The 27,010-nt window shown below is 64.0% G+C and overlaps 1 protein-coding gene across 1 annotated transcript in view; it reads left to right on the top strand.

The window, feature by feature from the left end:
- SUSD4 (sushi domain containing 4) overlaps window positions 1-27,010 on the top strand; it is a 44,636-nt gene that overhangs the window by 6,104 nt on the left and 11,522 nt on the right. Inside the window, exon 3 of the mRNA XM_077886554.1 lies at window positions 25,176-25,349. Coding sequence (XP_077742680.1) covers window positions 25,176-25,349 — 174 coding nt within the window. The remainder of the gene's footprint in view (window positions 1-25,175; window positions 25,350-27,010) is intronic.

Here is a 27,010-nt window from a genome sequence, read left to right as displayed (position 1 = left end):
ACGAACCCAAACAGGTCGTGTTTACTTTGGTCTCTGTGCAGGGGTGCGGGGGGGGGGGGAGCGTGGTGACTGGGCGGGGCTGTGGGTGCTCGGTGCAGGGGTGCGCGGGAAGCATAGACCGTCCACAGAGCAGTGCACATGCGTGTTCACAGACGCGCAGGACGCAGGGGCGCTCGAGGCCTCCATGGACAGCTGGCGGCGTAGCAGCGGCACCAGGGGGCTCGGGCCACGGGACCACACGTGGAAGCACGTACAGAGCGAGGTCCACGAGGGCGACTGTTCCCCCCTCCGGGGCGCCTCCTCCCCACACACCCCTTGCACTTCCCTCTCACATGCTCGTGGTTGTGGGGGACGCTGCCCCGTGTGCACTTTCCGGGTGGCTCCTCTCAGCGCCGGGTCGCGCGCCCTCTGTCCGGCCGTGTCCCCTCCCTGGGGCCTGAGTGCTGTGCCGAGCTCCTTTCTGGGGATGGAGCCGCGCCGCTCGGGGTGCGGTGCCCGGGCCTGTGCAGGGAAGCACTGCTGGCGGCGTGAACGCCCAGCCGTGGGCACTGGTTCTGGGACCAGAGCTGCCCAGGCCGCCGCCGGGGAGCCGGGATCGTGGCGGGAACCTCACGCTGGCGGGCGCAAGCCGGGGGGTGTCGGCCGCCTGGCCGTGGTCAGGTCACCAAGGCCCACGCGGAGGCCATGCTGTGACGGCAGTTCAGGATTTAGGGGCGAGCGTGGCCTCGGCCTCTCGGCGTCCTCGGAGCCCGGAAACCCGCGCTTCCCTGCAAGGGCCTGGGCCCCACGTCGGCTTTCCTGCTGTGGGCACCGGCGGGCTTGGAGGCGGGCGTGCGGCTGGCGCTGGTGCCGCTGTGGCTGCCGCCGGGACCACGCGATCCCCGTCTTTCCCTCGTGTCCAAAGGGCCGCGTCGGTGGAAATCGCGAACAGAACCTCGACGACCGAAATCAAGAAACTAAACGCCACGCGAAGTGTCTTGAACATGAGACGCATGTGTCTTTCCTGCACGTGTACGTTTTGTCCCCAGGAAGGTGGTGGCGCGGCGGCTCGGGCTGCGGAGCCTCTCACGGCGCCCCCCGCGATCCCTTAAAGACGGTCCTTTCCCGCCGGGCGTTGGCGCGGCCGCTAGTCCTCCAGGTGCTGCGGGTCCCGTAACCCGTGGAACCGAGTGGCTGTGCCCCCAGCGCTCGAGGAGCGAGCGGTGTGTCCACGGGCCCGACTGTCGCAGACACAGACACGTCATCTCTGGCTGGAGAAACGGCCGCGAGGACAACCGGCTTCCTGGAGGAGGAGGCGCCGTGCAGGGGTCCTGGGTCCCGAGGGCGGGAACCGGGGGCGCGTCCTTATTGCCTGTTGGCGTCACGGTGGTTCCAGTCGTGAGCTGGGCTCTCTGCGGGGTCTCTGCTGCTTCGGGTTCCTGGAGCCCCCGTCGGCGGCCGGTCCGGGTGGCGGCTCCTGTGTCTCCGCTAACGAAGGAGAGTCCACCAGCTTGTGTCTCCGGCTGTGCCGCGCCCCGCAGGCTGCTCACCAGCCCGAAGCTGCCTCAACAGCCAGCTGGTTCCCGCGTGGCGCTTGTCACCCTAAAGCTCAGCTCCTGGACGCTCGCTCCTGCGTGCCAGGGACCCAGCGCACCGTTGGGCTCCGCGAGTGGCCCACCTCGCCGTGCGGCCTCGCGGGACGGCCCTGGGGCTTCACGGCCGGCGTCCGTCCCAGCCCCTGACCCGCCGTCTCTTCTGCGCCCGTCTCGCCGGACGCAGCCAAGCCCCGGTCACCTCGTCGTCTTTCTGCAAACGTTCTCCGCTACTCGGTGACACTGTTCCCCACCTGCGTTCTAGGATCATTTGGTCGATTCCGTAGATTAACCCGGGGACAGGTGACGCCGCTCAATACTGACGTCATCAGGAACACAGCAGCCCCCCTGCCCCCCGTCACGTTCAGCCTCCTTTGGGTTCCGGGGGCAGGGGGTGGTTCTAAAGACAGCATCAGCCCCGAGGGTCCCGCATTCTTGTACAAAATGTCCCCGACCTGGGGGACGTGGCTGATGTGGAAAATGGACCCAGACCAGGAGGCCGAGGGTCCGGGCCCCGTGTGCCCCCTCCCACAGCCCAGACCACGGCCCCGGGGAGAGGCAGCTGCTCCCTTGCTCACTCGCTCGTTTGCTTGTGAGCAGGAGGGCGCTGCTCCCGTGACCCACGTGTGACCCACAAGTGACCGTAGCTGTTGGACACGCGTTTCTGAGACCCTGAGGAGTGACCGATGGGGGTGCGGTGGGCAGGCGCAGGTGGGCCCCCGCCCCGGCTCAGTACAGGCCTCTCTGACCTCACGGCAACCCCAGCATGGCCAGGACGTCGCGCCCCCTCGCTGCTCGTGGGCTGCAGGGGACAGTGGGGACACCTGAGCACGCACTGCCATGGGGCTGGGGACGTGGAGCAGCAGGCGTGACTCAAAGGAGACCCGCGTCGGGGACCTGGGCACGCTCCCCCGTGGGCCTGCTGTTCCGGGCGGGGGCCTTGCTGGGAGCCCTGCGGACCGTGCGGGGCTGGGGGGCTCCGCGGGTGACCCCTGCACTGCGGCCCCGGCAGCCCCGGGTCTGCTGTTCCTAAGCTGCCCGCTGTTCCCGGGAGGCTCTGCCTGGCGCTGAGTCAGCGTCCCCCGTGCTAACAGCGGCTGCACCTGCCGCCCGCCAAGGCCCCAACGGGCACCTGGCCCCGCGTTCTGGCTGCAGGAGGTGGCGGGGATGGGCGGGGTGACAGGCGACCCCCCACGGGCTGCCAGGCAGGCAGCGCTCACTGTCCTCGTAGGTCCTCAAGCCCATCCTGGCCCTCCCTGGGCCCCATCCTCCTGCCCCCGACCCTGACCCCGAGCCTTTCCTGGATCCTGGGCTCCCCTGGGCTCCATCCTCCTGCCCCCAACCCTGAGCCCGACCCCGTCCTGGATCCCGAGCTCCCCTGGCCCCGTCTTCCTGCCCCCAACTCCGACCCCGAGCCCAACCCCATCCTGGATCCTGGGTTCCCCTGTGCCCCGTCCTCCTGCCCCCAACCCTGACCCTGACCCCGAGCCCGAGCCCGTCCCGGATCCTGGGCTCCCTTGGGCCCCATCCTCCTGCCCCTGACCCTGACCCCGACCCTGGCCCCATCCTGAATCCCGAGCTCCCCTGGGCCCCATCCACCTGCCCCCAACCCCGACCCCAACCCCGACCCCAACCCCGAGCCCGAGCCCATCCTGGATCCCAGGCTCCCCTGGGCCCCGTCCTCCTGCCCCGGAAGCCGTCTGTCCGTCTCTTTCTGCCTGGCTTCCTGGGTCCCCGGGGCTGTGTGGGGTCTGGGGGCTGCTCGCCCGCTCTGGTCTTGTCCACCGGGGGCCCCTGCTTCGGGCATCTCCTGGCCTCGCAGCTGTGACGACCCCTCCTGGTCGCTCGCCTCTTCCTCCGGGTGTCTTCAGCAGGACGCTGGCTCGGCCAGATCCGCCCCGTCACGTGTGTCCTTTCCTCCCAATGTCCCATCTCTTTGCCCTCGTTCCCTTTTCTGAAGGATTTCTGTAACTTTTCCCATACGTTTTGTCAAGTTTTTTGAGTGACTGTGTTGTACTTACAAGGAACCCTCCTTTTTCACGCTGATTTTTACAATGGCGTTGGGCTCTCGTCGCGTGGTTGTGCCACCTTGTCCTGTGTCCGGGACGGTGACGGTCGTGATCTCTCTGTGATGTGTCCCGTGTCTTCACACGTGGCTCCCAGACTGGACACCGCCTGGCCGCGGACTCCGGCCGAGCACCGGACTGCGCGCACGTGGGCGGCCCGGGCGCGGCAGGACCACGGAGCAGGTGCAGGCGGCGCCCGCCCGGCCCCTCTTGCGCTTCCTCCTGCCTCCGCGTGGACAAGCGTGTCTTCTCTCCGACGCCCTCTAGGAGCTCGATTGGCTCTTGAAAACTGGACCTGAATCCACGGAGCCAGGTCCAGGCCCTGCGTCTGCGCCCCCTCGTGGGGTCCTGCGGCGCCCCCATCCCTGCGTCAGGGGCAGCACGGGGCACGCCCCCCGGGAGCAGGGTCCCCGCTGCACGCTGCCCACCTGGCGTCCACAGGGCCCAGCCCGAGTCGGCCTCCTGCACCTTGGGGGCTGCGCGCGCAGCCAGGAGGAGCCAGACAGCGGAGCGTACAACCTGCCGTCTCCCCGACCCAGCCTGTGTCCAGCGGCAGGGGTTGGGAGGAGTCAGGAGCCCCTGCGGCCTCGGCACCCCGCTCTGTCCGAGGTGCTCACCTTCCAGGGCCGGAAGGAGTGTCGGCGACGTGACGCCCGACACGCTCAGAGCCCGGCCTGGCACCTGCACAGCAAGTGGACCATGGTCCTCGCTGTCCCCGAGCATCATCTTTGTCTTCCCCGGGCAGCGCCGAGCCCCCCACGTCGCGCTCACGGCCTCGCCTCTCTCGTCGCTGGGACCACGCGGCCGCGTTTGCCGATCCCAGCAGCCCAGGCCTCCTCGTCCTGTCTCCGCGGCCCCTCCCGGAGGCCTCCTGCTGAAGGCAAGGACCCGCCGCTGTGACGCTCCTACGCGGAACATAAAGCGCAGGTCACAGAGGACAGCGATCACGTGAAACACAGTCAAGCATTTTCAAGAACAGATCTGTGACGAGGTGACGCGTGTTCTTTACTAACACGTCAGTAACGAGCTCTGCCCGACCGACGATGACCCTCACTTCAAAGGAAGGATGAGCACGGGGACATTTTGAGACACAACGAGCGGCATGACAAGGCCCGGGATTTCTGCTGCCGACAGCGTCACGGGACCTGTGGGGTCACTTGGGCGATTCCCCGCCTTCCTGAGAGCTGGAAGGGGGCTCGGCACCCGCAGGGGAGCAAAAGTAAAGGGTATTGGTTCCCAGAGAACCTCACCCGCCCCGGGAGCTTCCCACTGTTGCGTTTACTTTTCTCACCCCGGCCTCAAATACAGAGCTCGGGACACGGCAAGGACCGAGCACGCTCCTTTTAAATTAATGAACTTAGGACGTTTTGCCACAAAACAGATAAGGCTCCTGCAGGGTAGGAGCTAGACTCTGCACACAGAGAACCAACGCAAGATAAAAGCTGGGAAAGGCTGTAGGCCGGCGACCAGGAAGGTAGACGGATGCGTGCGTGTGGATGCGTGTGCGTGCGTGCATGGTCAGGAGTGCAGGGGCTGGGCATGTGTGCATGCGTGTGCACGGTCAAGAGTGCAGGGGCTGGGCACATGCATGCGTGTGCGTGGTCAGGAGTGCAGGGCCCGGGCACGTGTGTGTGTATGGTCAGGAGTGCAGGGCCTGGGCACGTGTGCATGCGTGTGCGTGGTCAGGAGTGCAGGGCCTGGGCAGGTGCACCTGTGCATGCGTGTGCACACGTGTGGGTGGCCTCAGGGCTGCAGTGGGGCTGCATCCGTAGTGTGACTTGAATCGGTTATGGCTCTGGCTCCCTGACTGGAGGAGATCCGCGTGGACACAGACCCGGTGTATTTCTGTTTGTGCCCCAGGGATGGTATCTTGAGAACACTAAACGGATGCACCTGCACCGTTAGAGTCACGCTCCCTGCAGGCCTCGCGCAGTTACCCCGGGGTGAGGAGCGCGGTGCACGGAGGCCAGCAGAGGGAAGGGGGCCTGGGGACAAGGGGACCTGCCAGCGGGCACGCGGGGGAGCGGACAGTCCTCCCTGCCGGGGACGGGACGGCTCCGCCGCAGCTCCGGCCCGAGGGGACGGCGGAGGGCACGCACTTCCTGCCTCCGTCGGAGACTCGGCCTGGGTGTCGCCAGGACCTGTCGGGCTCAGAGGGAAACGCTGCAGCGGCGGGTAGGGGCTTGGCTCCTGCGTGGCGTGAGGGGCGCTGTGCGTCCGGGTGACGCTGCTGAGAACGGCGGGGGGGGGGCAGCAGGGCGAGGGGCTGTTGGGCAGGGGACACGGCGGCTCCGAGGGACCTGAGGCCGAGCGTCCACCAGCTGTAGGCTCCGGCCGCGGACGCCAGCGGGACACCTGGGGACAGGCTGAGGGCTCTGGGGGAAGAGCCCACCGCCAGCACCCTGTGCCCCCGGCCACGCAGTCTGGGCTCCCGTCCCCAGGGGCCACATCCCTGTGCAGGTGCCAGGTCAGGGACAGCCCTCCCACCCGCTGAGATTTTATTCCAAAAAAAATCAATAAGCCAGTTCCAATACAGGAAGATTCTCGGGTAATCCCATTGCGGGATCGAGCGTGGCCCTGAGACAAGATCAGAGAGGCCACGAATGGCAGGAACCTGCTGGGAGGGGCGGAGTGGCTCGTGGGTCCTGCATCCTCCGCGTCCCCTGGCCCTAGATGGAGACTTGGGTCCTCCGCGTTCCCCCGGCCCTAGATGGGGCCCTGCGTCCTCCACGTCCCCTCAGCCCTAGATGGACCCTGTGTCCTCCGCATCCCCCGGCCCTAGATGGGGCCCTGCATCCGCCGCATCCCCCCCAACCATGGGCCGGGCCCTGCGTGGGACGCATGGGGGCACCTGAGCTGGACCCCAGGACCCAGACCCGAAGCCTCCACTAGCCAGGGGAGCTGAGGAGCCGCCATGTGTGTGCACAGACCCAGGTCCTAAGACGTAGAAAGTAGCAGAAACGTGTTGGGAGCGAGTGTTACCTGGAACCCCAACACCGAAGGTGTAGCAGGGGCGGCCCCTCCCCCCTTCCCTCTGCGGGGACCCTGAAGCGGCCGCAGCGGGGAAGGTGGCGTGCGGGGTGCCCTGGGGCACCTCCCTGCTTCCAGGTGTCTGCCGTCCGTGTGTCCAGCTGGGAGCGGCTGTCGCCGGGGCCCTGGGGGACGCTCCCTCCGCACTCAGCTCCATGGGGCCCGCGGTGTGGAGCCTGGTTTGGAGCAAATGAAAGGTCGAGTGGCCGCGTGACGTCCCTGAGCTAAGCGATGGCGGAGCCACCAGTGAGCCCCAGGATTTGGGGTTGGCGGCCAGGCCCGGCTGTCTGTCCTCCCGTCCCCATCCTGGGTCCTGCAGGTGTAAATGTGAGGCCGTGTCACTCAGGACCTGTAGGCTGAGGGGCTGGGGCGTGTGGGGGCACCCCCGGGCAGCTCCGGGGGCCCTGGCTTGCCTCCTCCACCCCAGCTGCCCCTCGGCCCGCCCCTGCCGTCCTGACCCGCCCAGCAGGGGCTACCACCGCTTGCCTCGGGGTGACCCCACCCTGTTTCTGAGTGGAAGTGACCCTGGAAACACGGCCATCCTCCCTCCGTCCACAACGAGCAGACCCGGGTGCCGGAGGAGCCCGGGGTCCCAGCTGCACCCACCACTGTGCTTCCAGTCCAATCCGCTGCCCTTGGGCCTCAGTTTACCAATCCAGGTCCTTCTCCTGCAGCTGCGAGGCCAGAGCTGCTCTGGTGGGCAGCCCGCCCTGTTCGCCAGCCTGTGGGATGGGCTGTGCCCCGTAAGCATGAAGAGCAGCTGTGTCACCTCCTCCTCTCCGACCCGGGAGTGACGGCCGCATCTGTGGCAGCTCCCGGGAGCTGTGTGGCCTGCAGGGTCCAGGAGGCTTGCGCGGAGCCCGTGGCGCCCCTAGCCGGCGGCCGGGAAATGTTCTGGGGGCTGCGTCAGCCCTGCCGTGTGCCCTGGAGGCCGCGGCGTCGCCGGCCGAACCACATCCAGGTGCAGGTAGCAGAGCATCGGGGCCGGGAGACGGGCCCGCGCCGAATCCCGGACCCGGACGCCGCTCCTCCAGCAGAAAGGACAGGGGTGCGGTGCTGGGTCCTGGGCGCAGGTCGATCCCCGTTCCGGCCGTGGAGATGCTGCGGGTCGCGTCTCCGCCGTGGAGAAGCGCTACTTTGCTTCTGTGTCGACAGAACTTCAGGGATCTTAGAATATTTTTCAAGAAAAATAATAACAGCAAAAAAACCCCAAAACAAAACAAAACAAAAAAAAACCCTGAGCCTGTTTCTGAGTAAACGAATATCTGCTTGCATGTTTTCTTCGTCTTCATCTTGAATGAATGGATTTCCGCGCGGGGTCCTGGGGCAGCACCAGGCTGTCGCCGCGGTGACACGTGGGGCCGCGTCTGGGGCCGCGCGGGATGGTGGGAATGTGCCCTTTGGTGCCTACGATCTTTCTGGAAGCGGAGCTGCTCCCTCGCAGCCAGGCTGCCCAGAGGTCTTCCGTCCTACGCGGCGCTTCCCCTCCTCCTCCCGGCAGCCTTCGGCCACGATCCAAGGGAAGGACATTTGTGCCGGGGACTGGCAGCGCCTCGGCCGCCCAGCTCTGATCTGTCCCCCGTCGTCACCCACGAGCTCCCAGATGGGAATGTCTAGGAAGGATGTAAAAGTCCCCCGTCGTCCTGGAATCCCAAATAACCCACGTCGTATCTGTGCATCCTTCTCTTCCCCTCACATGCGTGCTTTCTGCACGTTAAAGGCAAGGATGGAGATTTGTGTTTCACGTTCCCCACGTGAGTGGGCAGTCGTCCCATGATCTCCCACGTTTAAGGATCAGAAAGTCTTTAGGGCCCGTATGGTGTGCTCAGATCATTAGCCACCGCACCGGTGTGGTCCATGAGCCCCGAGGAAGCGCGGTCGGGCTTGCGGGTTGAGGGCACGGGGATTCCCGCGCGGGAGAGTGGCGGCCGTGCTGAGGAGGGGCCGGGCCCAGGGGGGCCCTGACGCGCTGCCCCTGCCCCCCGTGTGCAGGAGGCCGGTGGTGCAGCCTTTCCAGGACACACTCGAGAACGTTCCTCTCCGCCTCTCCGCCCCCGGTCACCCCCGCTGCTGGGGCTCGTGTGTGGACTGGGTTAGAACTCGGCAGGCAGACGCCAGTGGTGTGCACGTGCTGGGTCACAAGAAACAAGGTCACGTGGGGAAACCCAGTGTCCCGAGGTCAGAAAACCTGCTGCCAAAGCCCTGCGGGGCCCTACGGAGAGACCCGTCCCCGGACGCCCTTCACCCGGTGAGGGGGGGGTTGCAGCCTGAGTTGCCGCCCCCAGCTCAGTCCTCCCGCTTTCACCCCACGGCCAGACGGCCATGCCAGGGATGAGGCTCCGCGGGGAGACCGAGTCCTGTATTTCCCTGAATTTAGTCTGACGTCCTTGGAGCTGCCAACTGCCTGGCTGATGAGTCTAGTCCCATGCGCCGTGTCCTGGGGACCTGGGACGCTCCTTCCTGTGTTCCTTCCATGGCCCTTGGGTCACACTGCGACCCCCAGCGGGTGTGGGGTGGCCAGTCCTCGGCGGCTGCACGGAGGAGGCGGCTCCTCGGGGTGGGGGTGGGGCTCAGGCTGCCTCCTACTCCCTGCTACACCCCCCAAAGCGGAGCACACAGCCGGGCCCACCTCCCCGGCCCTCGTGCAGTCCCCGTGGCCCTCCTGTCCCAGTGACAAAGGCAGCAGGTGCAGGACGGCCGTCGGAGCAGCAGGTCCGCCCCCGGGAGGCGGTGAGAGCTCGTGTGTACCTGGCGACTTCCTTCTTTTCATCTGACCCTGCAGCCCTGTTGCCCGTGGCTGGGAGGCGGCTGGCAGAGGGCGCAAGGCGTCAGAAGGGTAACGTCCCCGCATCTGTCAGTCGGAAGGAATGACGGACGTCACACTCTGTTCGGGTCTGTTGGACGAATTCATGCCGACGTCCTGATTCAGAGAAAATCCTTGGTATTTATTCAACGGGCTGACCCCTGTGTGTGGCTGGAGCTCAGCTTCGGCTGCGGCTGGAGGTCAGGGCGCTGCAGCATGGCCTCCCCAAAAGGGTGCAGACCTGGGGCAGGGGCTCTGGGCCCTGTCGAGAGCCTGGGAGTCTGTGTGGTCTCAAATTTCTCGGCTACAAAATGAGGGGAATTGATCTGGGCGACCCGTAAGACCCCTTCCGGCAAGCGCCCCGTAGATTCTGTGCGGCCCTGAGGCTTCAGCGGGCACCTACGTGCTTGTGACTTTGTAGTTTTCAAGATACTTTTATGAAGATCCCACTTGACTCTGAGGACCCTACAGAGGGGAGGAGGGGATCGGTGATCCACCCTGTGCACGGGCGCATCGCCACCAGACGGTTCACACGGAGGCTCTGCGGGCGAGGAGAGGGTTACCTGTATGGGGTCAGAGGGCCTCCCCCTGCCCCGCGTGGCCCGATGGCAGCCAGCACCTCCGTCCTGTTTCACACAGCGTTTGGCTCTCCCCTCCCGGCCCCCGGCCCTGAGAAAAGTCCCAGAGGCGCTGGAGAACGTAGGCGGAGATGGAACCCTCCCAGGTGATCCGGGCCCGTTTGTGGATGAACCGCTGGGCAGGAAGGGGGCAGATACAGACGTTTCCGGAAGACTGTACAGCTAGTGCTGCTTATTAGCGGCGGAACTTTCATAAAGTGGCCGTGGACATGAACGCCGTCACCGGTGTGTCGATCCCACGGGGCTGAGAGGAGATCATTCGTACGCTTGGCAAACTGTAGAGTCCTGTGCATGAGGGAAGCGTTGGGTATTGCTCATGGAGACGAGAGGACGCTGAGGGTTTAGACACAACACAGGGAGCCGTGGAAAAGAGATTCATTCTGTAAGCCGTGAGCTGTCTCCTGGGCTGTGTCGGTCTGACGGCTTGGGCTTCGTTACCAGTTTTTATCAGAAAGAGACTGGAAGTCTCGGAAGGAGCGGAAGGGATCAGAGGGGTCCCCCGTTCGCCTCACATCGTGGTAACACGGGACGACCCTCAGGGTCACAGCTGTTTAGCGAGCACCCTCGTTATATCCGATAAGGACTTGCTTCAGAGAAGAGCCCCGTTTTTAACGTCCTAGCCAGTTTTGTGAACTGACGTACGTCTTCGTCAGAGGTCGTCAGTCAGCCAAGAGCCCCGAAGTTTCTGCCTACACGACGCTTCCCCATCCCCTGTGGGTGGGAGAGACCCTGGGCTCGCTCCCTCGGATGGTTTCCGGGGCTGCTTTATCTCAAACCCAGAAAGGCTCATTCCGCTTTTCACCGTCTTACCGTCACAGGCTGCCGTGCGTCTGTCACGTCGTTGGGCATGTGTTTATGGAGCGTTCTGGAGACTGGGTGGGAAGCGCGTTACGCCTTAGCACCGTTATCAGTTTTATAGGAGCTGAAGCGGAGTGAAAGGATTTAGGAATAATTGGGTAATCAAAGGGAATTAAATCAAGAGGGGAAAATATCAGTTTTGGCATCAAATGGGGAGCGCTTACGACTCCACATCTGTGGTCTTTATGCATTTTAATCAAGTCTAATTTATGCCATTAAGATTTACTTCTGCTGCATCTACTTGCTCAGACGCTCAGACACGGCCGACTTTGTATTCATCTCTGGATACTTCCTGAAACATGGGCGCATCGTCTTGGTTCCCAGGAGAGTCCCCTACCTGCTGGGCGCCGGTGCAGGTGGTGGCTCCGCGGGCACTGCATCCCCACGTGTGGCTGCAGGAGAGTAAGGCGTGCACGGTACCCGGCTGCTGGGGACCTGCGGGAGTACGCCACACCGTGCTCCTGGGCTGCATGTGCTGCCGTGACTCGCCTGGTCCTGCTTCCTGGCATCTTGGCCATGTCTCCTGGGGGGATCCTGCATCTTCAGTGAGAAGTCCGTTTAGCCTAATAAACAGTGGCCGTGGTCAGCGTCCCGTTTTTCAAGATGCGCCTTAAACACGTAAAGGGTCAGTGTGCGGAGCTGTGGAGTGAGACTATATTCACAGGCAGAGTCATCCTAGAAGCACTTTGTTTCCTTTGTGGCATTTTCGCTTCTGTATCACATCTGAGAATGTGTCTTGGACCTGTTCTTTTGTTCATGGCTTTCTCCACTTCTTTTAAAAAAGATTTTTAATTTATTTACTCATGAGAGACACAGAGAGAGAGGCAGAGACCCAGGCAGAGGGAGAAGCAGGCTCCATGCAGGGAGCCCGATGCGGGACTTGATCCCGGGACCCCAGGATCACGCCCCAGGCCGAAGGCAGGTGCTGAACCACTGAGCCGCCCGCAGCATTTGTTGTTCTTATGTTCAACAGTCATTTGCAGAGACAATTCTAGGGCAAATGAGGGGAAAAGCCTGAATAGTTTTGGAGATCACGGTGGCTCTAGGAAATCAGGAGTCTGACTCTTTTTTTTTTTTTAAATTTTTATTTATTTATGATAGTCACAGAGAGAGAGAGAGAGAGAGAGGCAGAGACACAGGCAGAGGGAGAAGCAGGCTCCATGCACCGGGAGCCCGATGTGGGATTCGATCCCGGGTCTCCAGGATCGCGCCCTGGGCCAAAGGCAGGCGCCAAACCGCTGCGCCACCCAGGGATCCCAGGAGTCTGACTCTTTACAAAGCCTTTGTCCTTTAAGGGGCGGGTTGAATATTAGTGACACAACAGCTTCCCTACGTCTGTCCTGAACTTACCACGTGCGGGCCATTGAGTTACGGCAGTTCCCATCTCCCTTATATTCCTCAGTAGCCCCAGAAGGAGGCGCGTGCTCTCATGCACCCATTTACGCACAAGGAGACCTAAGACGCAGGCAGGTTAGGTAACTCACCCAGGACCACACAGCCAGAAAATGGCAAAGTCAGGACGCGGAGCCCACAGGCTCCCTCCACACCTGGAACATCCACATCATTTGAAGGAAATGTGTGTCTTCGACTGGAACGACAGGCTACAGTACAGGTGAAGCGGTGTCTTCCAAACCTTTTTGCATTGAGACAAATCTATTTTATTTCAACTAATGAAACTGCATCAAACAGTTCTCCCCTTACCGGGTGGATGCACTCTGACTTCTCCTTCCTATTTCATTTCTAAAGTGTCCGTTGTGACCCTTAACATTGCTTTTGGGACTTGCTGTAAGGCCACAACTTGCAGACCAAGAGCTCCTGAGGGTCTGAGCCTTAAGGTCGCGCGTCGGGGGCGCCCGGACCCACGTGGTTGTCGGCTGAGTGCCTGTTGGCAGCTGTCCCGCAGCGCCCAGCACCGTGTGTGGACTCACAGTGCGTAAACAGATGAGAATCCCCTCCTCTCCTTCCCTTTTCTTTTTAAAAGCAAAGCCCTGAAGTTTTGCCAAACGTAGAGATTATTTGGCCTGGAACAGAGAAGGTCAAAAATCACTTAATAACAGTCTCATTATGGAAATGCGGGTTTTAAATGCGTTTTATGAAGCAAGTTCCGTCTTCCCATCGATTGTACTTGCAAGTGTTAAGTCGTTACCTTGCTGTTTGTCCTGCGCCCGGACGCTGGGCCCCCGGGGACCCCGCGAGGGTGTCCTTTGCAGGGACGGGCTGGGCTGGGGGGTGGCTGGGAGCTTCGGGCAGGCAAGGCGGTGCTGTGCTACCCGACGGCCATCGGCCGGGCACGTCTCTGGAAACACTGGTGTGAAGGCTGATTGGTTTGCTGGACGGGTGTCACCTGACAGCCGTTCCACAGTGTCGTCCCTCACTGATGCCTCGTTATGGACACGCCGCCGGCCCGCGTGGCTTCTGGAATGACAGGCTGTCTGTCGGTCGTTGGGTGGGCCCCCGGTGGCGGACGGTGCGGGGGGTGGAGGGCCTTGCCAGCCGTCCCTCAGGACCCGCCCGGTGGCCCTTCGTGGGCGCTTAGAACTCAGCAGGCCAAGTGCCCAGACTGTCCCCTGACGCGCCTGGAGGGCTGCCTCTGGGGAGGCACAGCCTCGGCCTCGGGCTCTGCAGCCTCTCAGAGGCTTGCCCACGTGGCTTGTGATGGGAGAGAGCAGAGTCCATCCGGCGGAAGCTGGGTTTGCTCAGGTCTGCCATCACACTGCCAGGCGCACGTCCTGGGGTCCCCACGCGGGGTCAGCGCCGCCCCGCCTCTACTGCGGGCTCCCCGTCCACGGGTGATCTGACTCGGAGCCACTCCCCAGGCCCGGGCCGCGGCCTCTTCCTAGGCTCTCCCCAGCAGTGCCGTGCACACCGCACTGGGGTCCGTGGGAGCCCCGCATCGGGCGTGTGGGGGGACACAGAAGGTTCGCACGCTGCCCGGAGGCCGACCACGAGGCTTGTTTCCCGTGTGGTCATTCACGCTTCCCCACGGTCTGTGCTCAGTCCCACTGAGCCGGTACGGAGACCCCAACCCGCTTCCTCAGGCCCTTTCCCTCCAGGGGTCTTCGAGGCTGTGAAGACGCGAGCCACGCCACGCGAAGGGCCCGGGTGGCGGGGCAGGGCCAGTGCCGTGAGCCCGAGGCCACCTGTGGGTCCTGCTGTGCTGCTCGCCCTGCTGACCCGACCGCCCCTAGGCTGGCGTCCTCCCTGGGGGGAGGCCCCGGGCTCGCACCGGCCCTGTGGGTGGTCCCGCATCCCCCAAGGGCTGAGGCGGGCCCTGGACTCCAGCTCCCACGTGCAGACACGCGTGTTTCCACTGTGGCAGGGACGCCCAGGACCCTCTCACTAAGGAAACGCGAAGAAAATCAATTTCCGTGTCTCTGTCCCATTTCCTCCTCCAACGACTCGCGCAGCCGCTCACGGGAGGTGGACGCAGCCGAGTCCTCAGCGATGTGGTGCGCTCCGCCTTCCCTGAGGATGGCTTTTCGGTTATAATAAGCCGAGGATTGCCTTTCACGCCTCCTTCATCTTCCTGGTTCTTCTCAGAGGCTTCTGTTGCTCACGGTGAGGCTGTCTGGCGGGCTTCAAGGGACTCAGAAGTCACAGGCCAGAGGGGTCGGGACCTCGAAACGCGTTGAGGTCGGGCCGCTTTTCCGTGAGTGTGCAGACCCTGCTTCCTGTCCTTTCACTGCTTTCATTTGGAAGAACTGGGCGAGGGGAGCTCTTGCCTCCCAGCAGAGAGCCCGGCTGCCCGCGGTCCTCCCGCCCCGCTTTCCCCAGCGTCCCCGAGCGGAGGGGGGATGAGCCCGCGGGGGCACCGTGCAGGAGGCTGCGCTGCTCCGTGGGGTTTGCCGTCCACGCCAGAAGACCCTTGTCGGCGCCCCCCTGCCTTCTGCGTGCTGTGTCCCCACCCGTCCTCCACTTTCACCGGGGTCTGTGTCCTCAGAACTTCTCTGCCTGGGGAGCGGGCGAGGGGCCGGGGTGAGCGCGGCTCCTGGGGGGCGTGAGGGAGACCTGAGGCTCGGGGAGCAGAGGGCGGGACGGGAGCTGTGCACAGGGCTGGATGGGGGGACTGGGAAATGAAGGAATGTGGTCCACGGGGCTCGGAGAAGGAAGGGGGGTGAGCGGCTGTGGGAGAGCCCTGTCTGTGCTGGGGCCTTGCTGCCGCCTCATCTGGAACCCACCCACCCTCCGGCCACCGTCCAAGCTCTCCGTTCATCCCCCGCCCTCCCTCCCTCTCTCCCTCCCTCCCACTTCTCCCTCCCTCCCTCTCGCCATCTCTTCCTTCCTCCCTCCCTGCCTCCCTCCCACCCCTCCTTCCCTCCCTCCCCTCCTCCTCCAGGAGGAGCCCCTGTGGAATGCCGGCTCACCCCACAGCATGCTGGGTGCTGAGGAAGTAAAGAGTAAGACCCGGTTCCTCCAGGGCAGGGGTCCCCACCCAGTGGGAGAGGCTGTGAGGCCACAGCACCACCAGGAGCCAGGGGTCACCTCTAGAAGATCTGGGCCCGGTGCCTTGAGGGCAGAGAGGCTCCTGGTCAGACTCTGAAGGGGGAGGATGGCTCCTGGGAGGCACCCAGAGCTGGTCCTGGAGGGTGGACACGTCATGGGGACCAGCCTTCCCCCAGAGGCTGAGGAATCCCCTACTGCCTCAGGGGAAGGAAGGCAAGCCCTCCTGCAGGATTGGGTCCCCTCCCCAACCACAGGCCACTGCATCCCCTCCTCACCCGCAGCCTTCCTTTCTCCCGCCCACCGTGTGCAGACAGATTCAGATCCCTTTCGTCCTAGAACTTAAACAGGGCAAGAGGAGAGACTCCCCGGGCCCGGAAGGGATGTGCCCCATGTTCCGTCCGCAGCAACCCCTGGAATGGGAAGCCCTCCCTTGCTGCCCCTGCACCCTCCCACCTGGGCACGTGGCTCCCCGGCAGCGCTGCTGCTCGCCCCAGGCCACCCACCTGCGGAGCCGCCTTCCTGTGTCCTCAGGCCCCTGGCGGGGTGCCTGGCGGAGCCCACGCCATCCTCTCCCCATGTTTGCTCCCAGGAGCCGCCGCCCACTTGCATACGTGCACCCAGGGCTGCGCACTTGTCCACTCGCCCCTCTAGCCAGTCACCGTCCTTCCCGGGCATTGGAGGACCCGCCGGCCCCGGGTTCAGCCCATTGTGTCCGTCGGCAGGCTCGGCGCCCGAACCCGGGGGCCACCCTGGACGCCTCCCGTAACTCACATCCGTCTTCCGGCCGCCGCCGCCCCTCGGTCCCACAACTGGAGCGTCTATGTTCGCAGGAGCCCCTGCAGCCGCTGTGCCCGGCGCCCCTGCTGCTCCTGCCCGTTGGCCTCTCCCTCCGCCCCGGCCCACGGGTGCGCCTCTCACAAGCCACCATCCAGGCCCTGCTGCCGCGGCGCCCACTGGCATCTCAGGTGCCCGTCCCACCTCTTGCCTGGTCCTGCAAGCCCGTCCTTGCCAAGGAGGCCAGTGGTTCAGGGACTCGGGACCCAGGCGGGCCTTTGTTCAGCCTCCATCCTTCGGGCTGACACCCCGAGCACACGAAGAACCCATGGAACAGCCGAAAAAACAAATAATCTCAAATCTCATTAAAAATAGTCGGAAGACATGAATAGACATTTCTGCACAGAGGACGTGCTCGAGGCCCAGCCCCTGGCCAACAGGCTGCGCTCAGCCTCCATCTGCCGCCCCCGCGCTCCCCCACCCCGGGGCCCCGCATCAGCCGCTGCACCCTCTGCGCCCACCTGTCCCCTGTCCTCTGTCCCCTGTCCTCTGGTGGGCTGGTGTCCACTCCCTGGGCGCCTCAGCCACCCACCGCCCCATGCGGCCCACCTGCTCCGGGGTTGCCCGAGGCTCCCAGACTCAGGCAGGCGAGGGCCAGCACCGTGGACGGGTCACGTGACGCCAGGCCATCCCCTGAGGACCTGCCCCCCTGGCTGCCAGCAGGTGTTCACCACAGACCCGCAGGGCCTGCCCTGCCCATGGCTGCCTGCTGCCTCTGCGTAGCCAGGGTCACCCCAGTGCGCTGCCCACCCCTGACGCCGTCATCCACTCCTCACATGTCGTGCACCTGCTTCTGTGTGGGCGACGGTGGATCCTGCGGGATGTGAAGATGGAGAGGTGGCCGGACCTGTCCTTGAGGGGCGTACAGCCCAGGCCTGGCGGCCGCTGCCATCCACACAATCCCTCATCAGCCGCAGAGCGGGGCTGGGGGTTAGGAGGGCCGGGCCTGGAGCCTCCAGACGCGGGGCAGGTGGGGCAGGCCGAGGGCCGGGGGCGAGGGCCTTCACCATGGGGGCATCTGTCACAGTGCGGTCAGTCTGTCCTGCGTCCCGTGAGCCCGCCCCAGCCCCGCAGCCTCTCACACACACGTGTGCAGTGCTCACCCTCCCGTGTCCCTCCCAGACCCTGCGAAGGCCGACCTGGCCACGGCTGGACGCGTCCAGGGGGCACCTTCCCAGCAGGGAGCGGGTCCACTCACACCAGAAGGCCTGTGTGCGGGTCGTGCCAGAGGCGCTTGCAGGCGGTGGCGGCCGGTGACCGTTGCTGGGGCAGGAAGGGCCCCAGCGTCCAAGAGCGTGTTCAGAGGCGCCTTCTCTTCTGTGTCCCCTGGGCTTCGCTGACCTGCAGGTGTGCTCTGACCCCGGCGTCCCTGAGGACGGGGGTTTTCCTCCAAAGCTTTGTTTCCCAGCTTTGCTGCCAGGCCGGGTTCTTGCTGAAGGGCCCCACGAAGAGGCTGTTGCGTGTGGCCGTGGGGCAGGTGGACGCGGGCCAGGACCGGGGCTGAGGACGCAGGGACACGTGTTACCCGGAAGGTCTGGGGGACCGAGCGGGGCGGTGCCAGCGACCCAGGGCGCGGAGGTCGCAGTGACCCCACGGGCCCGCGTGGCCACGAGCTCGCTTGTCTGCGGCGTCGGCGACTGTGCGCTTGGTGTCACCGGTGCAGGCGCGTCCGGGGTGTGACGCGAGGCGCGGGGCCCAGGCGGGGGCTGCCCTCGGGGCCGGGGTGACACCGGCCCGGGGCTCCCAGGGTCACGACACCCCGCAGCCAGCGCCTCCGCAAGGCCGTCGAGCGCCTGACCCCGGCGGACCCGGGGCGAGAGGGGAGGCGGGCGCCCGAGGCCGCGGCGTCTCCTTAGAGAGCCAGGAGCAGGGGGAGGGGGAGGGGCAGACACGCGGGGGCGCAGGCCTCGAACTACAGGACGGGCAGACGGAGGGACGGACACAGACGAGGGGACAGAGGACGGAGGGGGCCGCGGCGGCGGCGGGGCGGGGCCAGGGCGGGCGGGGGCGGGGCTAGGGCAGGGGCGGGGCCAGGGGCGGTGGGGGCTGGGGTGGGGGTGGGGTGCTGGGGCAGCAGGGGCGGGGCCTGGGCGGAGAGGGCGGAGCCAGGGCCGTGGGGGCGGGGCTAGGGCAGGGGCGGGGCCAGGGGCGGTGGGGGCTGGGGTGGCGGTGGGGGTGGGGTGCTGGGGCAGCAGGGGCGGGGCCTGGGCGGAGAGGGCGGGGCCAGGGCTGGGGGGCGGGGCTAGGGCAGGGGCGGGGCCAGGGGCGGTGGGGGCTGGGGTGGGGGTGGGGGTGGGGTGCTGGGGCAGCAGGGGCGGGGCCTGGGCGGAGAGGGCGGGGCCAGGGCTGGGGGGCGGGGCTAGGGCAGGGGCGGGGCCAGGGGCGGTGGGGGCTGGGGTGGGGGTGGGGGTGGGGTGCTGGGGCAGCAGGGGCGGGGCCTGGGCGGAGAGGGCGGAGCCAGGGCCGTGGGGGCGGGGCTAGGGCAGGGGCGGGGCCTGGGCGGAGAGGGCGGGGCCAGGGCGGGGGGCGGGGCTAGGGCAGGGGCGAGGCCAGGGCCGTGGGGGCGGGGCTAGGGCAGGGGCGGGGTGCTGGGGCATCAGGGGCGGGGCCTGGGCGGGGCCTGGGCGGGGGGGCGGGGCGGGGCGGTGGGCGGGGCCCGGGGTCACTGCGGGGGTGAAGAGCCCGGTCCTCACGCTCCTGTGCGCCCTTGACCCGCAGGGCCCCGGGGACACGGGGCGCACGGCGCATGCGCCCTCAGGCCCGCGCCCTAGGTCGGGGTCACCCCATCGGTCGCCCACAAACATGGGGACCCCGCCCTCCAACTCCGTGTGTGCTCCTCGCGCGGACGCACCGAGGCCCAGCGCCGCTGGCCGCCCCTGCCTCCTGGACTCCTCCCGGGCTTCCAGGCAGCAGCCAGCCCTGCCCGCGCGGACACCCGGGGCCTCCCTCGCGCCCGCACAGGTGCCCGCACAGGTGCCCGCACAGGTGCCCCGGGCCCGCCCCGCGACCCACGACTCTAGTCCAGACGCACGATGCGAGGCGGGTGTGGACTCAGCGGACACCAGCGGTGCACGAGCTCCGCACCCCCCGCGCCCCGCGTCCTGGACGCGCAGGGACCCCCACGCCGCTGGGTGACTCCAGAGCCCGCCCGGCCTGGGCAGCTGCGAGGCTGGAGGCCGGTCCGGGAGCCCGGGACGCGGGGTCTGCGGCAGGTGCAGCGCCCGGGGCGCGGTGGGTGCCGCCCGTGGCCCGCCGCGCAACAAGCACGCCCTCTCCCGCCGATTCAGGCGGCCACCTGCACGCGGAAGGAGCTTGCGTGTTTTAAAAATAAACGCCTGAATGAGACCAGAATAGGATTCAGGCAAATCCACTCATATGATGGAGACAGTACTGGGGGCCGTGGGGGCGAGAATCACCTGCGTGTTGCCAAACCCGGTGTATCACCGACATTAAGGGAGACATTTCATTTCGCGCCCATTCGCAGCGCGGCCAGGCCGCGGTCCGCCTCGTGGGTTGTGTTTGCTGCCCGTGGTCCCTGGGTGCAGAGGGCACTGGGCTACAGCCTCCTGCCCCGACCCCTCCTCCTCGGGATCCTGATGTGGGGAGGGGTTTTGGACAGTCCTGGGTCGGACGCCTCCCTGCCGGGGAGCTGATGCTTGGCGTGGACCCAGGCACCCCAAGCCCCGGGCGCAAAACCACAGCCTCTGCTTTTCCTCTGGGGGCTTCTCTCCTGGAGGCTGCAGCCACGGGGGATGCGTGTGTTTGCACCGGGTCTGGCTGCTACAGGCACGCTCATCTGCACGTTGGTCAGGACGCGACCTCGTGTCCCTGAGCAGCTCCAAAGACAGTCAGTGGTCATGCTGACCCTCCTTCCAAGTCGGTTCCAGGCGGTTGCACAGGAGGCAGATCAACAGGCATGGGTGAAGCTGCATCCACGCCGGCGCGTCCAGGGCAGGTTCCAGGACGCCTCCAAACCTCTGGGAGGCTTCCCTGTGGGGTCCCAGCTGCTGAGGGCCAGGGCCAGGGCTCCGTGCACCCCCCGAGGAGGAGCTGCGCCCAGGGCCTGTGGTCAGCGCGGCCCCTGCGACTGGCCCGGCAGCTCCTTCTGCACCTAGAGCAGCGGGAACGCACGTGAAGGACACACAGCCGGGTCGCAGGGCAGCCCAATTGTAACTTCCTGAGGACCCTCCACTGCGTGCAGGGTGGCTGCGCCCGCCTGCATCCCCCCACGCTGAGAGGCTTGGTGCCCCTTCAAGTCCTCGCCACCATCGTGGCTCCTCACTTGTTCATTTTCGCCCTCCTGACAGGTGCCTCATTGTGGTTTTGACCTGTAGCTCCCTGGTGATCAGCCAAGAGGGTTTTTTAAAAAATATCATGAATGTGGGACGTCTGGGTGGCTCGGTGGTTGAGCGTCTGCTTTCAGCCCAGGGCGTGACCCCGGGGTCCCGGGATCGAGTCCTACATCAGGCTCCCTGCACGGAGCCTGCCTCTCCCTTTGCCTGTGTCCCTGCCTCTCTCTAGGTGTCTCATGGATGAATAAATAAAATCTTTAAAAATGTATCCTGAATGCATGTTGAAACTTATCAAATGCTTTTTCACGTATTGAGACGATTCTGTGTTTCCCCTCTATTCTGTCCCTGTAGTGACACGGCTTGGCTGTCAATGTTGAATCAATCACCATCCAATAAGCCCAACTTACTCGTGACGTGTTTTCTTTTTTAATGTGTTGCTGGATTGTATCTGCCAATATTCATACACACGCGCCTACGTCGATGGGACGGATTGACTCAGTCTTTGTTTCACAGTCAGTAGCGCCGCGCTCACTAAGCAACCCTGAGTGTCCGTGTGTGACGGGAGCGATTTCCTCCTTAAATGTTTGGTGGCGTTCACGGGGAAGCCACTAGGCCTGGAGTTTTCTTGGCAGGAACGTTTTCGTTTTGAATTTGACTTATTTAATATTTGTAGGATTGTAACTCCTTTCTGCTTCTTCTTGTGTCAGTTTTGGTAAATTGTACAGTGTTTTTTGTTTGTTTGATTTTTCATTTCTGAGTTTTTGGCCTGGAGTTTGTTGTAACGTCGTATTTTGTTAATACAGGATTTGTAGCAGTGTCCCTCACGCTCACGGCCCATGTGGCGTCCACCTTTGTTCCGCGGTCACTTTCACCTGCCGGGGAATCAGTTTTAATGATTTCAAAGAACAAGCTTCTGGGGTTTGTTATCGTCTCTGACCTACGTTTCCTTGTTTTCATTAATGCTTCCTCTTTTATTTATTATTTCCTTTCCGGTACTTTCTTTGGGTTTCATTAACTGTCCTTCGTCTAACGTTTCTCGAAGGAGCCTCAGTATTCGCGTGTACCTAATCACACACCAGGATGTGTGAAAAGGAAGAATTAACAGAACTTTAAGGACAAGTCGACAGTCACAGCGGGTGCTGGAGACACTGCTCTCCCGGGATTTCGAGGACAGTCAGGAAAAACCAACCCGGATGCAGAGAAACTCCAAGCAACCTTATTAGCAAACTTGACCCGACCAACCACAGGATTCTCAGCTACTTTTCTTCTAACACCTGAATCTGTAGTTCGAGGGACGATCCGAGCTGCGGCATTTTCACTCTTCTCCATTCACAATATATATATATTTTTTTATCACTGTCACCTCTTAGACGCGCAGGTTACATACGAAGGGATTAGTTTCCAGACATGGGGGGTATTTTCTGTTACTCATTCGCATCTTAATTTCCCTGCGGCCAGAAAATGTGCTCTGTGATTCAGTGTTTGTAGCCCAAGGCTGATCGATTTTTGTGAATGTTTTGCTTAAAAGATGTCTTATAGTGCTTCCAAGTGAACAGCTGAGAACCCACAAGGAATTCCTCTCCACGGACTAAATATAAAAAGAAGTACTTTAAATAACAAAACACAAACTCCTCCCGGACGTAAGCCAGTCATGTCGCATCCCCTGCGTAAAAAGCTGTTCGGGCTGCATCACGTGGGAGTCGGGCCCAAATCCCCTGCCCGGGTCTACAGGGCCCAGTGTGATCTGGCTGCGCGCGTGTCCGTCCCCCTGCCCCCATGCTCACTGTATCTTGGACACTCACTGTCCCCGGGGCCTTTGCACCACCTGTCGCCCTCTCCGTCTCCCCTCTCCCTTCTCCCCTCTCCCTCTCCCCTCTCCCCCTCCCCTCTCCCTTCTCCCTTCTCCCTCTCCCCTTTCTCTCTCCCCTCTCCCTCTCCCTCTCCCCCTCTCCTCTGCCCTCTCATTCTCTCCCCTTCCCTCTCCCTTCTCCCCTCTCCCCCTCCCCTCTCCCTCTGCCCTCACCCTCTCCCCTCTCTCTTCTCCCCTCTCCCTCTCCTCTGCCCTCTCATTCTCCCTCTCCCCCCTCCCCTCTCCCTTCTCCCCCTTCCCTCTCCCCTTTCCCTCTCCCGTCACCCTCTCCCCCTCCCTCTCCCCCTCCCTCTCCCTCTCCTCTTTCCCTCTCCCCTCTCCCTCTCCCTCTGCCCACAGCCTCCTCCTCCCAGATCTGCAGGAGGCCTCTCCATTGGGCTCAGCATAATCGATGCCATCTCCTCAGGCCCATGTCCCCTCGGTCAGTCTGATGGCTGTGCACCTGCTCCCAGAGCAGCCCTCGTGCCATGTGACCGTCAGCTCACACACCTGCTGACTGTGGGTGGCCCTCCATGCGGCGTGGCAAGGGTGTGATTCCTGACCGTGCCCAGTGCCCAGCACGTCTCATACGTAAGCTGCGTGCTCAGTAGCTCAGGGGCGGAGGGACAGACGGATGGACGGGGGATAACAAGCTTTGTAGATGTGGGTGGAAACCGAATGCCGCAGAATTCTTCACAGCAAGGCTTCCAGGGCCCTGACCATGTAGACACGAGTGCTGAGCCCCGAGTGTATAATACGTGCTCGTGCTCCTGGAAACACGTTTTAGGGAGAATTGATGGCGGAAGTTGGCACTTCCAGGAAATCAGATTTGTTTTCACATATAACTGACTCTTGAAAAGCAAAGTAAACCTGGTGGGTACATGGCACGTGGCCTTAAAACCTTATCTGCTCTATTCCTGGGACCTTGCTCTGGGCTGACTAGTGTGATCAGTTAGCTTGTTCTTCGGTGTAGACGTGTGCTTGTGCCCTAACATCCCCTCTGTCACTAATTATACTAAATCCCCTGTTAAAAAGCAGGACTCAGGAGCAGCGATGGGGGGATCCCTAGAGGGGGGCGTGTGGTCCCCCAGTGCCCGTGTGTGCCCGTCTACGTGCGGTGTCACCTCTGGCCGCGCTCCCCGCACAGTCAGACACCGGCACCTCTGTTCGTAGCCCTCGGCGACGGCGTTTCTGCATTGGCCGGAAAGAATTTAAAAGTCCTTGCTGCCAGCCGGACGCACGTGAGCCTAGATTCGTGTTATGTCTGTGTGAGACTTCAGACTGGACGAAGGTCACGTGTTCATTTGGGCACTGAAAGTCCTGGCTTCCCTGTTTCCATACAGTGAGGCCGCAGTCATGTCCTGGGGCGCCCAGGGGGGACCCTGCTCCTCGGCTCCGCCGTTGGGGCTCAGATGCCAGACATGGTGGCGATACTCCGAGCCCGGCTCCAGGCCAGCCTGCTTGTGCCACGGAGTTGGGTCCTGTCCTTTGTCCTGGGCACAGCCCCGCTGGCCTCGCAGCCAGAGCTCCAGCTGCCCATTGGTTTGTGCCGGTCCCCGTGGAGGGAGGCGCGGTGGCCTGGGCCCCTGCTGTCATGTGGCCGCCGCGGACACAGGCATCTGGTCGGGGGTTCGGTGCATCTGCATGGGTGGCCGCCGTGCGGAGGAGCCACCTCCTCGGGCAGGTGCTTCCTCCCCGCTCCATGTCCGGCCGTCCCCTCCGTCCGCTACCTGCCCCCTGCCCCGGGCTACCCCCCACCCCGAGGACCCGGGTTGGGTCTGGACAAGTTGACCAGGGAACCAGGGCGTTGGCCGTGTCACCCCGTGCCGCATGGCCCATGTACAGCCAGGGTGTTACAGACGGGTGCCCTTGGAACCGTGTTCTTATTTGCTGTGAGTAACCCCTGCCCAGCGCTACTGAAAAATGTCAGGATGTGCCCGGAGGCCCCAGGCTTCCCGCTGCCGACACCGTTTTCTGGAGCCGTTGTCGGGTTCCCTGTGGCTCCAGCCAACCCAGCTGCAGCCTCACATCAGAGCCTCCGGGACGGGGTGTGCATCCTTGAGCACAGGCGGCCGCGGCACCTTCCATCTGCTGCTCAGGCCTGGAGCGACAGGCCAGGGTTTGGGGAGCTCCAGGGCCGAGGCTCCCACCGAGACTTTCCCAACCATATGCTGGAGTCGGGGGCTCGGGGAAGGGGGGTGCAGCCCCACGGGCCTCTCTGCTCCATGAGCACATTCCTCCCGCCCCGAGGCAGAGGCAGCGGGTGGCCCCCACGGGCTCCCTCTGCACCTAGTCCCACAGTCGCCTGAAGCTTGGCCTTGGGGTGTGAAGCGTGGGGGCCGGCGGTCAAGTTCTGTTCATGGCTGGATCCGGGCACCCGGTCTCCCCAGCACCCCCTTTCCTCTGTCCCCATGAAGCAGGTGCTGCCACTGGTCCTGGGACCCGAGCGCAGCCGTGAGTGGGGCCCGTGGACGCGGGGTAGCCCGAGGCCAGCTCTGACCACGAGCCCTTCCTGCCAGGCTCTGAACCATGACCCGGTTCTAGTTTAAATTTAAAAACTAGGGGGTCCCTGGGGGGCTCAGCGGTTTAGTGCCACCTTTGGTCCAGGGTGTGACCCCGGGGTCCCGGGATCGAGTCCCACGTCAGGCTCCCTGCACGGAGCCTGCTTCTCCCTCTGCCTGGGTCTCTGCCTCTCTCCCTCTGTGTCTCTCATGAATAAGTAAATAAAATCGTTAAAAAAAATAATAAAAATAAATTTAGAAACTAACGTGTCCCTCTTACACAATTGCAGATTGCCGCGTCCCTCAGATCGAAGATGCGGAGATCCGTAACAAGACCTACAGACGTGGGGACACGCTGACGGTTGCCTGTCACGAGGGGTTCAGGATCCGTTACCCTGACCCGTACAACATGGTTTCCTTGTGTCGTGATGACGGGACGTGGGACAACCTGCCCCTCTGTCAAGGTGGGGGTGGGGGCGTGAACTGGAGCTTGCTCCCCCGGGGCCTTGGGGGGGACGCAGGGCCCACCCCACATGCCCGTCAGGCTGCAGAAGCCGCAACCCCGGGCTCGGCGTGTCGGGGCCTCCTTCACGCTAGGAAGCCAGATGGGGTCTCAGAAGGAGGCGGCCAGCGGCCAGGCAGCGGGCACGGTGACGAGCACTGCGTGTGCGACGCAAATAACAGCACGTTTATACTTATTTATACTTATTTTGGCCACACGTTTAAGGTCGACCCCACGGAAGCTGAGCTTTCCCTAATAACGTTTTCCCTTTTTACAATGCATGAGGAGCAGGGAAAGGATCAACTTCAGATTTTATCCAAACCGCCCCGAGAACACTCATCCTCTTGCATTTTTAAAACTTGCTTGGGCCAACGGAGGGCCTGCGTGTGGAAAGAGGTCCTCGCATTCCCGCTGATTCTGGTTTTGTTTTTCGACGTGTGGCTCGGACGGAGGAGCCAGCAGCCGGGGCATAAGTGCTGCGGAGGGTGGGGGAGGGCAGGGGAGGGCAGCGGAGGGCAGGGGGCTTCCCGGGCGCAGGCGGGCTCCGTGGGGAAGGCTGACGGGCGCCGGGGTTGCCGTGCGGCCCTGCCGTGGGCAGTGAGTTACTTCGTCCTGTGAGGACTCGGGCCTCGTGGCTGCTTTGCCGAAACCAAGGCCTGGGTGGGGAGGACAGAGGGCGCCCAGGGGCCCCCACCCGCGTGCCTCTCTGCGGAGAGCATTGGTGCCGGGCGTGTGGCCTGCGACAGGCCGCCCTTCAGGGCGCACGAGACTCGGGGGCACTTCCCGGGACACCCCCGCCCCCTCCGAGCCCGTCCTCCTCGGTCTCTGCGGGCTCGACTGTCCCAGTTATTCCGTGACAGATGCCCGATGCGGTGCCCTCCTCCAGGTCCCCGTGGCCTTCCCGCCGCGCCCCGCACTCGGACCTCAGAGCGTCGCCAAACAGCCGGGGCCTGCAGCCCACAGCCACCTCCTGCCCCCTCGGGCCCTCTGCCCCCACGGCCGCTGCCCCGGCCCGCACCCTGGCTGCCCACCCTGCCCAGCACGGGCCTGAGGACCTGGCGGCCGACCCCACAAGCCTTCGACTGACACCTCGTCCCCAGGCACCCGCAGATCCGGGGCCGGAGCCCGAGGCGCTGGCTCTCCATCGCCTCGAGGTGCAAATAGGAATCACGGGGACGCTTTTCCACTGCTGTGTTCGGGTCGGGCCGTCTCCCGCCAACGAGCATCCTCCCTTGTCTGACTTGCTGCCCGAGGGATGACCGCCCGACTCCTTGGGGCGGCAGCGGGGGCTGGCACTGTTCGGGGCCCCTGTCCGGGTCACCTGGTGTTTTGGGGAGCGGCTGTCCACCACAGGCCAGACTATTTTATTCAGGGGGAGCCAGCTTCCCCGTGTGGGCGGCCGAGAACCTTGGTCCCACTCAGTGGAGCAGTGCTCGGGGGATCCGATGCGCTCCCTGTGTTTTCCAGTTGTGGGTTCTGCTCTCCCAGTCTCCCTCTGCTCCCAACTTCGCTTTTGCCGCGGACACGGTCAGTGTTCAGCCCCGAGGCTAGACTTAGGGCCGTGGAGACGGGACGTGGCCGTGTGGCTCCCATGTTCACCCCCTGCGTGGGTGGTCTGGGTGG

The sequence above is a fragment of the Canis aureus genome, chromosome 38 (assembly GCF_053574225.1).
Source record: "Canis aureus isolate CA01 chromosome 38, VMU_Caureus_v.1.0, whole genome shotgun sequence".
Classification (NCBI taxonomy): Eukaryota; Metazoa; Chordata; class Mammalia; order Carnivora; family Canidae; genus Canis; species Canis aureus.
Note: the sequence above shows the minus strand (reverse complement) of the source record. Positions and strands in the feature narration are given on the sequence as shown.